Source organism: Symphalangus syndactylus, chromosome 13 (assembly GCF_028878055.3).
Source record: "Symphalangus syndactylus isolate Jambi chromosome 13, NHGRI_mSymSyn1-v2.1_pri, whole genome shotgun sequence".
Lineage (NCBI taxonomy): Eukaryota > Metazoa > Chordata > Mammalia > Primates > Hylobatidae > Symphalangus > Symphalangus syndactylus.
Genome location: NC_072435.2, coordinates 125224557 through 125238998, shown reverse-complemented (window position 1 = coordinate 125238998; position 14442 = coordinate 125224557). Strand labels below are relative to the sequence as shown.

At 42.3% G+C, this 14442-nt stretch overlaps 1 protein-coding gene across 3 annotated transcripts in view; it reads left to right on the top strand.

Moving 5' to 3' along the window:
- Positions 1–14442, top strand: part of TMEM132D (transmembrane protein 132D) — an 835610-nt gene that overhangs the window by 363569 nt on the left and 457599 nt on the right. For all 3 annotated transcript variants that reach the window (XM_055237230.2, XM_063615226.1, XM_063615225.1), the window contains exon 3: positions 9809–9955. In XM_055237230.2, coding sequence (XP_055093205.1) covers positions 9809–9955 — 147 coding nt within the window. The remainder of the gene's footprint in view (positions 1–9808; positions 9956–14442) is intronic.

Genomic DNA, 14442 nt, shown 5'->3' with positions numbered 1-14442 from the left:
GCCGCTCCTTACACTGAGCCCTCTGACCTCTTGCTTTGCTTCGTTTCTTCATGGAACTTATCAGTGTAATAAATGTGTGCATGCATGCGTTCCGTCTCCTCCACTAGAATGTTAGTTCCATGGCAATAGAAAACGTATGTTTCTTCTCACCTGTATATCCAGTGTGTGAAGAGTATCTGAAAAGAGGGAGCACTCAAAAAGTGTTGAACGAAGCTGGGCACAATGATAGCTCATGCCTGGAATCCCAGCACTTTGGCAGGCCAAGGCAGGAGGATTGCTTGAAGCCAGTTTGAGACCCAGTCTGGGAAGCATAATGAGACCCCATCTCTGCAAAAAAATTAAAGCATTTGTTGAATGAGGCTGACATGGTGGCTCACACCTGTAATCTCATTACTTTAGGAGGCCAAGGTGGCAGGTGGATCACTTGAGGCCAGGAGTTCGAGACCAGCCTGGCCAGCTTAGTGAAACCCCATCTCTACTGAAAATACACAAAATTAGCTGGGGGTAGTGGCACACACCTGTAATCCCAGCTACTCAGGAGACTGAGGCATGAGAATTGCCTGAACCAGGGAGGTGGAGGTTGCAGTGAGCGGAGATCACACCAGTATACTCCAGCCTGGGTGACAGAGCAGGACTCTGTCTCAATTAAAAAAAAAAAAAATGTTTGTTGAACGAATCAGTGAATGAACAAACACACCCAGAGGCAGATTGGTTTACTCTCCTCGAATTACTCACTTCAGTCCTTTACAGCCACGGATTAGTATTTACTTATTTTTAGTAGTGGGGGTGGGGCCGTTGACTTCAGAGCCTCTAACAGCTGGTGTCCCTGTCCATCGCGCTGGCACAGCTCCTGGCTGGTGTGCAGCCCCTTCTCCCTGTTTCTACTCATCCCACATCTCCCATGAACTAGCTAGCACCTGTAGGAACGCCTGGCTTCGGGGACCCTTCTCATGCACTGACTGTAAGGAGGGAAACCAGCTGCTTGGAAACACTAAAGACGATGTGCAGAAAGCATGTAGCTCTAAGGTGGCTTATAAAAGCCATTGAACATCTGTCTGTGCTGGCAATTAAAAAAAAAAAAAAGCCCACAGACTAGACTTAATGGAATGAAATAGGTGGATTCAGATGTACTCCAGGAGAGACAGGAGGCCCCCAAAGCCCGCAGCCAGCCTGGCCGGAGACTTGGCACCACGCTTGGCTCACCCTCTGGGCCGTGTCACTTGCCCTGTGCCTTTGGTCATTCTCCCTGCTGGGCTCCCCTGAGTTGGCAGGTGGCTAGCCCGTTTCTGGCTTTGAGCTGCTTTGTCTCTTGAGCTGGTAGAGAAAAGAGATGAGGATGATCTGTGATCAAAGCAGCAGGTTTAATATACAGTAGTATCCTTTAATCCAAGGTTTTGCTTTCTGGGGTCCGAAAATATTAAATGGAAAATTCTAGGCTGGGTGCAGTAGCTCACGCCTGTAATCCCAACACTTTGGGAGGCTGAGGCAGGCAGATCACTTGAGCCCAGGAGTTCGAGACCAGTCTGGGCAACATGGTGAAATCCCGTCTCTGCTAAAAGAAAAAAAAAAAAAATAGGAAAAATTAGCCAGTGGTGGGCTCCTGTAGTCCCAGCTACTTGGAAGCCTGAAGCAGGAGAATGGTGTGAACCCGGGAGGTGGAGCTTGCAGTGAGCTGAGATCGCACCACTGCACTCCAGCCTGGGTGACAGAGTGAGACTCTGTCTCAAAAAAAAAAAAAAAACAAAAAAGAAAAAATTAGCCAAATGTGGTGGCTCACACCTGTAGTCCCAGCTACTTGGGAAGCTGCGCTGGGAGGATCACTGGAGCCTGGGATGCAGAGGTTGCAGTGAGCCAAGGTCGTGCCACTGCACCCCAGCCTGGGTGACAGAGTAAGAGTCTATCTCAAAAAAAAAAAAAAAAAATCCAGAAATAAACACTTCACAAGTTTTAAATTGCATGCCATTCTGAGTAGTGTGATGAAATCTTGTGCCGCCAGCCCCATCCTTCCTGGGACGTGAATCATTCCTTCGTCCTGTACTCGCAATGCTCTTGAGTGAGATGCCTGCCCCCTTGTTTCCCACATGGTCTCCTCCTGACATCCAGCCATTGACATCAAGACTCGCAGCTCCGGGATCACTTGCAGCAGAGGACGCTCCTTCTGACCTATCACCAGGGGTCACTAGTAGCAGAACGCTGCATCACAGGGCCTGTGCCAGTCACCTCCCTTCATCTCATTGTGCAGAAATTTGATTACCTCTCATCGTCATCCTAAGAAAAAGGGTGAATACAGTGCAAGAAGACATTTTGAGAGAGACCACATTGCCATGCCTTGTATTGCAGTATATTTTCATAATTGTTCTATTTTATTATTAGTTATTATTGTTAATCTCCTCCTGTGTCTAATTTATAAATTAATTTATCATAGGTATGTGTAGGAAAAAAACATAGTATGTATAGGGTTTAGTACTATCCATAGTTTCATACATCCACTGGGGGTCTTGGACTGTATCCTCAAGGATAGAGTGGGACTACTGTCATCACAGCTACTGTGCACAGCTGTGCAGGTTGTATACTGCTCCACTGTATGAGGCCCCATTCATATCATACTCTATATGAATAAACGTCCTGGGGTTGGCCAGTCACAAGTTGCATGGCCATATGGCAGCCCTCGGCATGGTCCTATTTATATAAAATTATAGACTGGGTATGGAAACGTACACAGAAGAGTGATGACTAAATTACGGATAGCTTAGGTGTAAAGTGATGGAAGTTCAGGTTTTTTTTTGTTTTGTTTTTTTTTTTTTTTTCTTTCTTCCTTATATCTTCCTTATATCTACCTTATATATTCATTCATTCTGAAGATATTTAACTTCCTCATTTACAGCTCATGTAAATTTCAGAAGTGACAGATGACATTGCTGTACTTTAAATCTTTAGATGTCTTTTTGTCCTGGACAGTATCTTCAAATGTTGGAATTTCACATAAAAGTCAAGATTTGTCTTTGGCAGCACCTGGCCTGCGTGCCCCGTAGATGAGGCCAGGACTCTGCAGTTTGAGTTGTCAACGTTAGAGTATTTTGTGCTTTCTAGTTAATGACAGGCTGAGCTTTGCTTCTAGGGATTTTAATGTTCTATTAATCCGCCAGTTACTGAAAACTGTTCCCATCATTTTCCCTCAATGCAGTGGAGGCCATACCCCCATGCTTCCCCTTTCTTGGCTTCTCCCTGTGGGGGTGTGGAGACCCCCCGTTTCTTCTGTGAACCAATTCCTCTTCTCTTTGGTCTCCTCAAACTATTCTCTACTTCCTCATGTCCATTTAGAGCCCTGGTAATGCCTCACGGTTAGCAAGACAGCAAAAATGGGTTGCATTGAAGTCACAGGTCTTACTTCTAAATTTAACGTTACCCACCAGAAGGGCAGTGGGAAAACAGAGTCCCTTGTACAAGTGAAGGTATGAATACTTAGAGCTGGCAGGAGCATTTAAGCCCCATGTGAATATTGATATGAACACTTAGAGCTGAGCTTCCTTGTAATATGACTGCCGCTGCTGTGTGTCATGCACCCTGTTCCTGGGAATTAAAGGGTCTAGGGGATTCAAGTGGTCTGCTTTAACGTGGGGTGAGCACATCCTAAGGGGAATGCAAAATGATTCATTGGAGGATGGACTAAAATCAGAACTTGGCAACTGATTATTTTTAGTCTCAAGATTTAAAATGTCCATTTTCATGTATGTTTTGTAGCACACATTATTTCAATAGTCCAACCCACGGTTCAACTGTAAAGTTTATAAACATAAAAACCTATATAAAGGTTGCATATGAATTTTTTTTTTTTTTTAAGATGGAGTTTCACTCTGTCACCCAGGCTGGAGTGCAGTGTCACAATCCCGGCTCACCGCAACCTGTGCCTCCCGGGTTCAAGCAATTCTCCTGCCTCAGCCTCCTGAGTAGCTGGGTGGGATTACAGGCATACACCGCCACACCCGGCTAATTTTGTATTTTTAGTAGAGACAGGGTTTCTCCATGTTAGTCAGGCTGGTCTTGAACTCCCAGCCTCAGGTGATCTGCCTGCCTCAGCCTCCCAAAGTGCTAGGATTACAGGCGTGAGCTACTGCGCCCGGCCGCGTATGAAAATATTTTTACTGATAGGGGTGCATGACAAAGAAGTTGGAACCATATCATTCACATTGTTACTTTAGGCTTAGCTCTTTCTTCTGTGTCACTGTTGGTCTTTAACTGGCTGTAGTGGAATAGTCACAAAGTAAGGAGACTTAGCAAATATATTCCAGTAATAGAAAGAGGGACCTGGTGTCTCCCAAAGTGAAAAGTGGGACATGATTCCTAAAATACTGACAGTGGCATCGTAAGCAGGCATATCCATGTAACTGCTGTCGAGGGCAGGGCCAAGACGTCCAGATCGGGCTGGAAGTGGTTCACCATATAAGCAAAATGTTATGTGCTGTATCAACATGTTGATTTATTGGAAAGTGAAGTTGTCATAAATTTGTTTTTCTGGTCAACTGGAAATTAGGAGCCAAGAGTGATTGCAAAATATGTTAATATAGCTACGACCTATCAAAAAATTGAAGCTTATTTTATGCTCTGTCACTATTAATGAGAGAAAATAAGTAAGGAGACAAGGAGCAATTCAAAAAAGCTTTGCTGTGACCCCAAAGGGCATGTTTTCATCAATTAACTGGGAGGAATGCCATCACCAAATCTACATGCGTAAGAGTGTGGCACCCTTTGGTGGGTGCACACTGTGTATCGTTCCATAGATTGAGCCTATATGGGACTCAAAAATGGAGGTATCAGATTTTACCAGGATTTCATCTACTAGAGACTATGTGGCCACATGAATCTCTGGGGTAGAAACATGTAGACAAATCTTTCATTTCAGAAGTGAGAGAAGCAGTCCAGAAGTTTGGATCTCTTCCTATCTTCCTTCCTCCAATTCCCTGGAATTCTACGGTCAGTTATTGATTAAAGCCAATATCAGCCTGTGGATAGCTGATTAGCCAATAATAGTTTCTAACAGGACTATGTTCATTATGAACAAACAGCCTGAGACTTACACACAATCCAAATTTTTCTTCTTGGAATTTGAACTCTATATAGCAAAACTTCTCTCCCCGCCCCGCTTCCTTTCTCTTTGCTCTCTCTTCCTCTTTCATTTTTTTCTAACACCCCACACACACACACACACACACCCACACAAACATACACACACATGCACACACAAATCTTAAATAAATCTCCCAACAAACAAAACACTGAAATTCCCCTTTATCCCACTTTTATATCATCAATTTTGCTTTCTGTCTCTATGCGTTCTTTATAGCACACATTTGCATTAGTTCAATAGCCCCAGTGTGAATTTCATACATGAATATGCCTGTATTCAGGTTGCATATTAAGAACACTTCCACTGACAAGATTGCATAAGTAGGGAGTTTCTCTTTGGGGCAATGTTGTCGTCAGCCTAAGTCTCTGTACACAGTGATTTGGAGAATGAACTCAAATTTATAGTCTTTAGGAGGCTGACACTTCCCATCATTTGGAGTCCCCTGGTGGTTGTGGTGGAGGGAGATGCAAATCCTCCATCCAAATCAATCTCTCTTTCCACCATAGTGACAGGGTCACAGTGGGGATACTGCTGTCCAGGTAAAGACTGACTTCCCAGCACTTGCTGCTCTTGCAGTCAGGTGTGGCCATGAGACTAGGCTCCTTCCAATGGGAGGTGAGTGAATCTGGGCATGCAATGCCAAGCTCACCTGCTTAAGAGGAAATCCTTGGCTCTGGTCTACTGCTTTTCCCTCTTCCTCTTGGCTGGGATGGTCATGAGCACAGAGACATTAGAAGTTACAGATTAAAAACAGTAGAGATGCCTTCAGTCTTGATCCCCGAATGGCTGAGTGGAACAGACACCCAACAACCTGGGTTACCAGCAATGGATGTTCACAGGAGGAGATACACTTCCTTGTTCTTGAAGTCACTGAATCTTAGCCTCCCCTTCTTATATAATTGGAAATGATCATAAATAACTCAGGCTACGTTAAACAAGAAGGGACTGGATGGGAGGATGGGGAATATTTATATGCCTAAAGGAAAGGCTGAGAACCAGATTCAGAAATGTTAGCTGTGTTAATTCCTGCGAACCAGAGAGAAGGAAGCAATAGACAGTTGTACCAGGGCAACAAGGCTGGGTGAATTTCCCCCAGCCTTTTTTATTTGCTGTGTCTCTTTGTTCAAGTTTATATTCCAGAGAGAATCTTTCAGCTGGACTGGCTTCGGTCATGTCTCCACCTCTTGTCCAGGGTTGGAGGGAGAAACTCTTGACTTACAAGTCTACCATGGTGGTATAGAATGGCAGAGTGGTGGGTCATATAAGCAAAATGAAGATGCTGCTACCCAGGAAAGAGATTGGGTATCGGGAGCAAACGCAACAATTGAGCACCACATTTCTGAACCCTGTATGCTGTACTTGTAACTCTGCGTGTGTGTGTTTATGATATATACGTATTCTACATTACATGTATATATATATATATATATATATATACACATTATATTTATATATTTCTTTATATATATATATGTATATAAAATATACACAGTCCCTGCAGTTCTATTATGTTTTAAAAACACAATATACCCTTAACCCCAGGCAGGTTTTGTTGATACCCATTCACAGTGCATGTGCATACTATGGGGAAAATCATGGCTTTCCCCCATCACCATGGTAGATATATTATTAAGAATAAATCTACAGCAAAGTATCTTCAGAAATCAAGTGCTATGTTTATCTCTGTATAATGAGGCTGTCAGCGTAAACTGTATTTATTGAACCACAAGTAGGTTATAAAACTTCCATTAATGAATGTAAGTAAATCAGTTGTCATAAACAAAGGGAGAAATTAGCATTTGGTTCAGACCCAGTGGAGCCCAGTGGCATGTGTTCTAGGAACTACCTTAATGATTCCAAATGGTGCCACTGACAGCTCTGAGATTCGTGCTTCAAAATTATTAACCCAACACACACCGTGTTCAGTAAATACCGTGTCTACATCTCCGAAGAATGACGATCCAATTTATTGCATACATTTTACTTGATATTCACACACAAGGATACCTCTTGAGTGAGTATGCCTTCTCCAATTCCGAACATCTAAAACATGCCCTAGAAATGTGTGTTCTATTATGAAAATGTTCTGTGTCTCTGAAAGACAATTCCCAGTGTCCTGTATAAAATTCCAGGAAAAAACATTTTTGCAGAAATAGTGCTACCGACTATAGCTTCATTTGCTACGGTAGAATTATTAGCAACAAATGTTGAATACTTCATGGGTTAAACAAGCCACTGTGTCCTTTCTTAAGAACTTAAAAAGGATTCATTGGCGAAACATCATCTAAATTCCAAATAGCCTACTTATGAATAAAATTTCAGAAAAATATAAGCCCATTATATATCAGAAAAGGCCTATGTACTGATATCTCCTGTATAATGAAAAGGTTGTCACAGCCAGGTTGATGACCTATTTATTTAAAGCAATGTTGATTCAATAAAATTCCACTGCAGAGTAATTGGGACAGCCTTTAGAATTCATCTTAATATAATAGTAGCTGTCCACAGCGGATTGTACTTTTGTTCGCTACCACATCTTGGTTGCCTACAATTTAAATGAGTTTCTGCAAGGCAGGAATCGTAACTATTCGCTGAGTGTCTCACCTGAGTATCTAGAAAGGTCAGATGGCTTTTTGGCGTCTGCATGCAATTCTCAATTTTTAAACGACTGCATTCAAAGTGTTTGCATGCATAATGATTATTTAAAACATCAAACATGTATTTTCCCCCATAGAAATGATGTTATACATGATGATCATTTTCTAAAAATGCTGACTTTTGCAGTAGGGCCACACCTCAGAAGTCATTCTTTCTCTCTTTGTGGACTCGCCATATCAGTATGTGTGCTGGGGGTTCCTAAGACCACCCCCAGGTCCAACGAGTCGCTAGGAGAACTCACAGGACTCAGCATGTAGTGAGAATCACTGCTCCGATGTATTAGCCAAGGAACCCAAAGCACGGTCCACAGAGGGAAAAGGCACAGGGGAGGAGACCAGTCTCACGCTCCCAGGAATCCTCTCCCCATGGAGTCTGCAGGATGAGCTTAATTCCTCCAATTCCTCCAGCATATAGCTGGGACGGCACTGCCAGAAGAGCTCACCTGAGCCCAGGAGTTCAGGGTTTTCACTGGGGACTGCTCATGGGGGCACCGTCTGCCTGGCACATACCAAAATTCTATGCTCCTAGAAGACAACAAAGTGTCCAGCATAAACCACCTCATTTGCCCAGTCTAGGCACCGTGAGCCCCTCTGACCATGAAAAGGGAGGGAACTCTCCCCAAATCCAAGTTCCCAGCCAACCTTGCAAGCAGGCTTTCCTAAGGAGGGCAGTCTCAAGCCTGTGGCCTCAGGTCTTTTCTGCACACTACATTTTAAAATTGTTTCCATGGGAAATAGTGTCCTTGGTGTTAGGGACAGATGTGTCCTGCTTTTTCTCAAAGCTCTGGTCCTATGAGTGTCATCTCCCCCGTGCCTTTTGTCCCTAATATTAATAGCAGAAGATGGTCTCACTTTCTCCTCTGGCATGACAGAGGGATTTTGAGATGTGGGCTCTGGCGCCATTGCCTTATTGCGTGTTGATAAGGCACGATGATTACAAATCTGGAGGAACTCCAGGTTGGCCGCCCCCGTCATCCTCTTCTGCCCAGGTGCCATCAACGTGCTCCAGGTTCCCCTTGGGACTTTCGCTTCAAGACTTTTCCTATTTTCCGCTGAAGGACTAAGAGAAAACACAGCAGGAAACATTAGCTTTTTCAAACTTCTAGGCCAGCTTGTAAATCAAAATTAAACTGTTTGCATTTTATTTTATATTTTATTTATTATTATTTTTCTTTTGAGGCGGGATCTCACTTTGTCACCCAAGCTGGAGTGCTGTGGGTTGATCTCAGCTCACTGCAGCCTCCGCCTCCCAGGCTCAAGTGATCCTCCCACCTCAGCCTCCCAAGTAGCTAGGACTACAGGGGCACACCACCACACTCAGATAATTTTTGTATTTTTAGTCGAGATGGGGTTTCATTATTCTATGTTTCTTTTAGAAACTTGAATTGGAAAGAACATATGGAATGGAAAGCATACAGTAAGAAGACAAGATTATAAAAAGCAAACAGGGCTGGGCGCAGTAGCTCCCACTTTGGGAGGCTGAGGCAGGTGGATCCCTTGAGGCCGTCATTGTTCCTTCCCCTATCTGAACCTCAGCCCCCTCATTTTGGGCTTGGAACCTTGCTAGGAAGATCAGATAATATAGACACAATGTCCATCAATGCCTGGCACTGGGAGACATTCAATGAATGTGCGTTCTTATTTCAGTCTTTAGTTTTGCACTCTCATTGCCTTTTTCTGTTGAGTTTGGCCAGGCTAAGAGTTTTCAGGTAGTTTTGTGTTTGTGTTTGGCTTGGCTTTATTTAAAGATACAAGCTAGTGCAACGATATTCTATTTCTTGCTGTAACTAATGTTTGCTGGCTGTCAGTCTGCCATCTCTAGCTCTTTATTAAAGGCAGGAATAACTGAAGAAATTAGGGCAGGTGGCTTGGAAGGCGACTGCAAGTTTGTGTTTAAATCCTAGTATACATGAGCTTACACCTGAAAGGCAACGGTGAGCAATTAAGCTCCCCGTGTTCCCAGAACCAGCATGACCCGGGGATTTCCCCAGAGCTGACTCAGACCCACACGTGCTGTCTCCAACAGGGCAAAGGTGAAGAAAGGCGTGAACATCATCAGCGTGCGAGCCAGCAGCCCTTCCATTTGGGATGTCAAGGAACGCACGGATTACACTGGAAAGTATGCACCAGCTGTCATCGTTTGTCAGAAGAAAGCGGCTGGCTCGGAAAACAGGTGAGTCCCAACCGGCCTCCGATATATTCAGATCAGCTGCAAATGTGGCCTGATTTTTTTTTTTTTTTTTTCCTAGATTGCTAACAACCATTTCCACTGTGGTTTGCATTTGGTGTGTGTCATCTGTTCTATCAGGGCCTCCAGGTAGATGAATGGAATCTTTCATTTGGGAAAGGTGGGCTATTATTCACAGCGGACCTACTTAAAACCCCAGCAGAGCACCGTATCACCTGCAAGGACTGCACCATGCAGGTGGAATTGACCCACAAACCATGTTCCTCTTCAACATGACCTCTTTCTAGTCCATGTTATTAGAGGAACTGAAACTCTGCATGTCTCATGAAACGGCCCATTTTGCAAGTGTTAGAAACCAGAGCCTACATGTCTCTCCTCACACGGGTGCATTCCAGGTTTGCAGTGTATATTTAAATATAATGCATATGATTGTATTCATGGGCAGGCATTTTCTGATGGTACAGTGAACTATCTGCAGTAGAACTGCAGGGAATTGTGGATCACTCTAGGGAGAAATCAAAACCTGAATCTGTCTCTGAGAGCCACCAAATTAGAAACAATCAATTCACAGCTGGGCAAAGGGAGGCTCGGAAACTCAGTAGTTCTTGTTTTATTGCACTTGCCTGAAATCTCATTTGTGGCTCTGGGGATTTCCTAGTCTGGTCACATATTTTTGTCACCTGTATGTTGCTTTTTGCTCAGGATTCTATTAAAAATTTCAACAATAATGGAAGGATGAATTCCGGTATGCCATGCATTATTTCTGGAGTGCATTTTTAAACTTCATAGCTCAGTGTTTGGAAAATATCCTTTTATTTTATTATTTATTCTAACAGGGAGCTCAGGAATCTCAGCTGATAACTATTATGATTTTTTTTGGCTTATTACCAAGGAGCATTTGAAACCAATGTGGGGATCGTTTGATCTGGATTCTTTTCTGTACTTCTTTGCTTGACTTTGGTTTTTAGGAATTTGGATTATCAGCAGCTCTCTTTTGGGCCTTTCCTTTTTATTCTTGAAGATTTGCTTGTACAGCAAATGAGAGGGGGAAGAGAAAATCTGTATTTGCGTTCAGTCTTAGATATGTATGTAGTGATATGTTTATGTAGTGATAGTGTGCCAAACTGGTGAACTGGATGAATTTATAGATACACACATTGAAACATGTCTGTACCAGTAATATAATTTGGAAATAAGGTGCTATCTCAATAAAATATTTCCCTTGTGTTTTGTAGTTAGCAAAAATTGGGATAGATGGACACGTGGGTGGACGGATGGGTAGATGGATGGATGAATGGATAGATTGATGGGCAAATGGATGGATGGACGAGTGGATGGATGAGAGGGTGGATGAATAGATGTGTTTATTCTTTATCAGAAGAAAAGAATAAATTTAGGGGAAAGAATCTCAACCAGTGAACTTTTATCTTCTCTTGTGATTTCTTTTGCCATCTATTTTTATGTATTAGTAGAAGCAGTAGTTGCAGTCTTGTCTATGAGAGGCTGAGGGAGTGAAACCATTAGAAAATATTTATGCCTTTTTTATTGTTAATTTCTGACAAATAGTTCAGTTCATCTTGGACACGGAGAGAGAGCATGGGTGGCCCAATGGTGGCTCCTTCCCATTGAAATGTGAGCTGCCTTTTTATAGTTCCAGGGACTTCCAGAATCTCAGCACATTCAGAGCACATCCAAATGCAGAAATGCATGGTGTTTGCCGTTTATTTTTCTTTCATCTGTGTCAGTATCTTCTTTAAGAAACAAGTACCCTGAATAGAATATAAAGCTCTTCTTTTAAAAGGCCTAATTCTTCATTCTAAATGAAGACCATTCCTTATCTCTTTGTAGATTCTGATGCCAGTTTTCTGTTTCCTTTTTCATCTTTTTTCTTCTTGTCTTCTGGAGGCCAGGATATGTTTCCTCATACTATGGGTCTGGATGATGGAAAAAGGTTATACACGTACAGATACACACACACACACAGTATGTTATATGTGTATAATATGTTACATGTGTGTACATGCATACAGCATATTATATATGCATATAGAACATATATATGTGATATAGGTATGCAAATGCATGCATGCATGTAGATGTACATTTTACAGGTGTTTTGTTGATAGACAAATGTGTTGATGTAGGGATTTTACCCAGCAGCTAGGAAGGCTTTGCTTAATGAGGAAGCTCTGGAACGGAAGTCTTGTAGTTTTGGGAGCAGGTCTTTTTCCAGCTATGCTCCAGCTCATACAGCAGTGTCTGGCACACAGTGGGCTGTCTATACATATTTGTTCAATTTGATAATTTGTTCTAGAATTAGACCATATCTCTATTATATATGTATTATGATACAAATCTGTATGCACACATATTTAGTGGTTTTCTGTATGCTTGTTCAAAAGGTAAGGTGCATAGCTGCATGTATAATGAGGCTGCATTTGGGGAAACCCAGAGAAGGGTACTTTTGTGAGCCGACTATGTCCCAAGAAGTCTACACAAAGGACTGGCAACTGTGATTTCTACTGGAGAGAACTGGGAAGCTGGGAGAAAAGGCTGAATGTAAATTACTTTTTACAGTGAACCATTTGAACTGTTTGATTTTTTTTTTTTTTTTTTTTTTGCTGTGTGCATGTATTACCTATTTCATAAGACATCTGCAACTAAAATAGAGATTTTTAAAATACGATGTATTCATTCATATATTCAACTTTTATCCCCACTTTGAAACTTTTCATTTTACTTCTGCCTTTGGAGAACTAAACAAAGAGAAATCACGCTCCATGATTACAGACAGTGAAGGGCTGCGATGAGACGTGTTTCTCTTAACGGTAATTGGAAAATGGATGACAGAGTAGATGTTTTAATAATATTAGTAGGTTTTGCTTCAGAAGCTGTTTTGCTTTATAATTTTCTCCTACCCTCTTTGAATGTTTTCCAGTTATTCTTAAAAGTCAGAATCTGATCATCATAATGCAAAAGAAGCCGTCTTAATTAGCTTGAGAGTCATAGATTTTGTATTGCTAATAATTTATCAGGAAGTTGCGTTAATGAAGTTAAGTCACTGTGACAGGTTTAATTTTATGTATTAAGGAGACACTTTTGTGCTAGTGATGAACTCACCAGGAGTGAGTGAAGATCTCTTATCTAAGTTGAACTGCATCCTTCTCTGTTTGAAGAAGTTAGGTTGCTTCTTCATAACAGTATGAACATATGAATGTTATTCCAGCCATCAGATCTGTTTCGACTAAGCATTGCCTGCAGGATAACCAATTATGCTGTGTCCATCAAATTGCATTTTGCATTTGCAAAATCTTCCTCACTGTACTCCTATGTTAACTTAGATAAATATGTAACAAAAGCCACATATTATCATTTCCTTGTAGTTCTCTCCATAGATAAGTGTTTCCCAAAGCTCACCACGGTTGATATGTAAATGATTTTAGGTGTTACGTAGAAACGAGGTTCAGGCCGGGCGCGGGGCGCGGTGGCTCACGCTTGTAATCCCAGCACTTTGGAAGGCCGAGGCGGGTGGATCACGAGGTCAGGAGATCGAGACCATGGTGAAACCCTGTCTCTACTAAAAATACAAAAAAATTAGCCGGGCGTGGTGGCGGGCGCCTGTAGTCCTAGCTACTCGGAGAGGCTGAGGCAGGAGAATGGCGTGAACCCGGGAGGCGGAGCTTGCAGTGAGCCGAGATGGTGCCACTGCACTCCAGCCTGGGCGACAGAGCGAGACTCCGTCTCAAAAAAAAAAAAAAAAAAAAAAAAAAAAAAAAAAAAAAAAAGAAACGAGGTTCAATATACTTGAATGACAGAAACTTATATTTATTTAAGTTCTCCAGCAAGACTTGATTGAAGAGAAGTTCATCTCTTTTAAGGGCTAGTATCTCTTTAAAGCCTCTATCCTTAGCTGGTACATTATAGATAGGCAAGAGTACATAGCTAAATGTAATCTATTTTCATAATTATCTATTTGTTCATTGTAATACTGATTTTACATTTTTTGTAAATAACGTTTCATTTTAAAACAAATGTTTTGTTTCATTTCGTTTTGTTTCCTGAGACAAGATCTCACACTGTTGCCCAAGCTGGAGTGCAGTGGTGCGATCTTGGCTCACTGCAGCCTCTGCCTCCTGGGTTCAAGCAATTCTCCTGCCTCAGCCACCCAAGTAGCTGGGATTACAGGCGTGCGTGCACCACCACACCCGGCTAATTTTTCTATATATTGTAGAGATGGGGTTTTGCCCCGTTGCCCAGGCTGGTCTCAAACTCCCGAGCCCAAGCAATCTACATGCCTTGGCCTCCCAAAGTGCTGAGATTATGGGAATGAGCCACCATACCCGGCCTTAAATTGATTGTTTTCTGAGACAAATAGAAATATCTTAAACAAGACAGAAGTTTTTTCTTTCTCTCATAAAAGAAGCTTAAGGCTGGCCACGGCTGGAATGGCAGTTCTCCAAGATCACTACAGT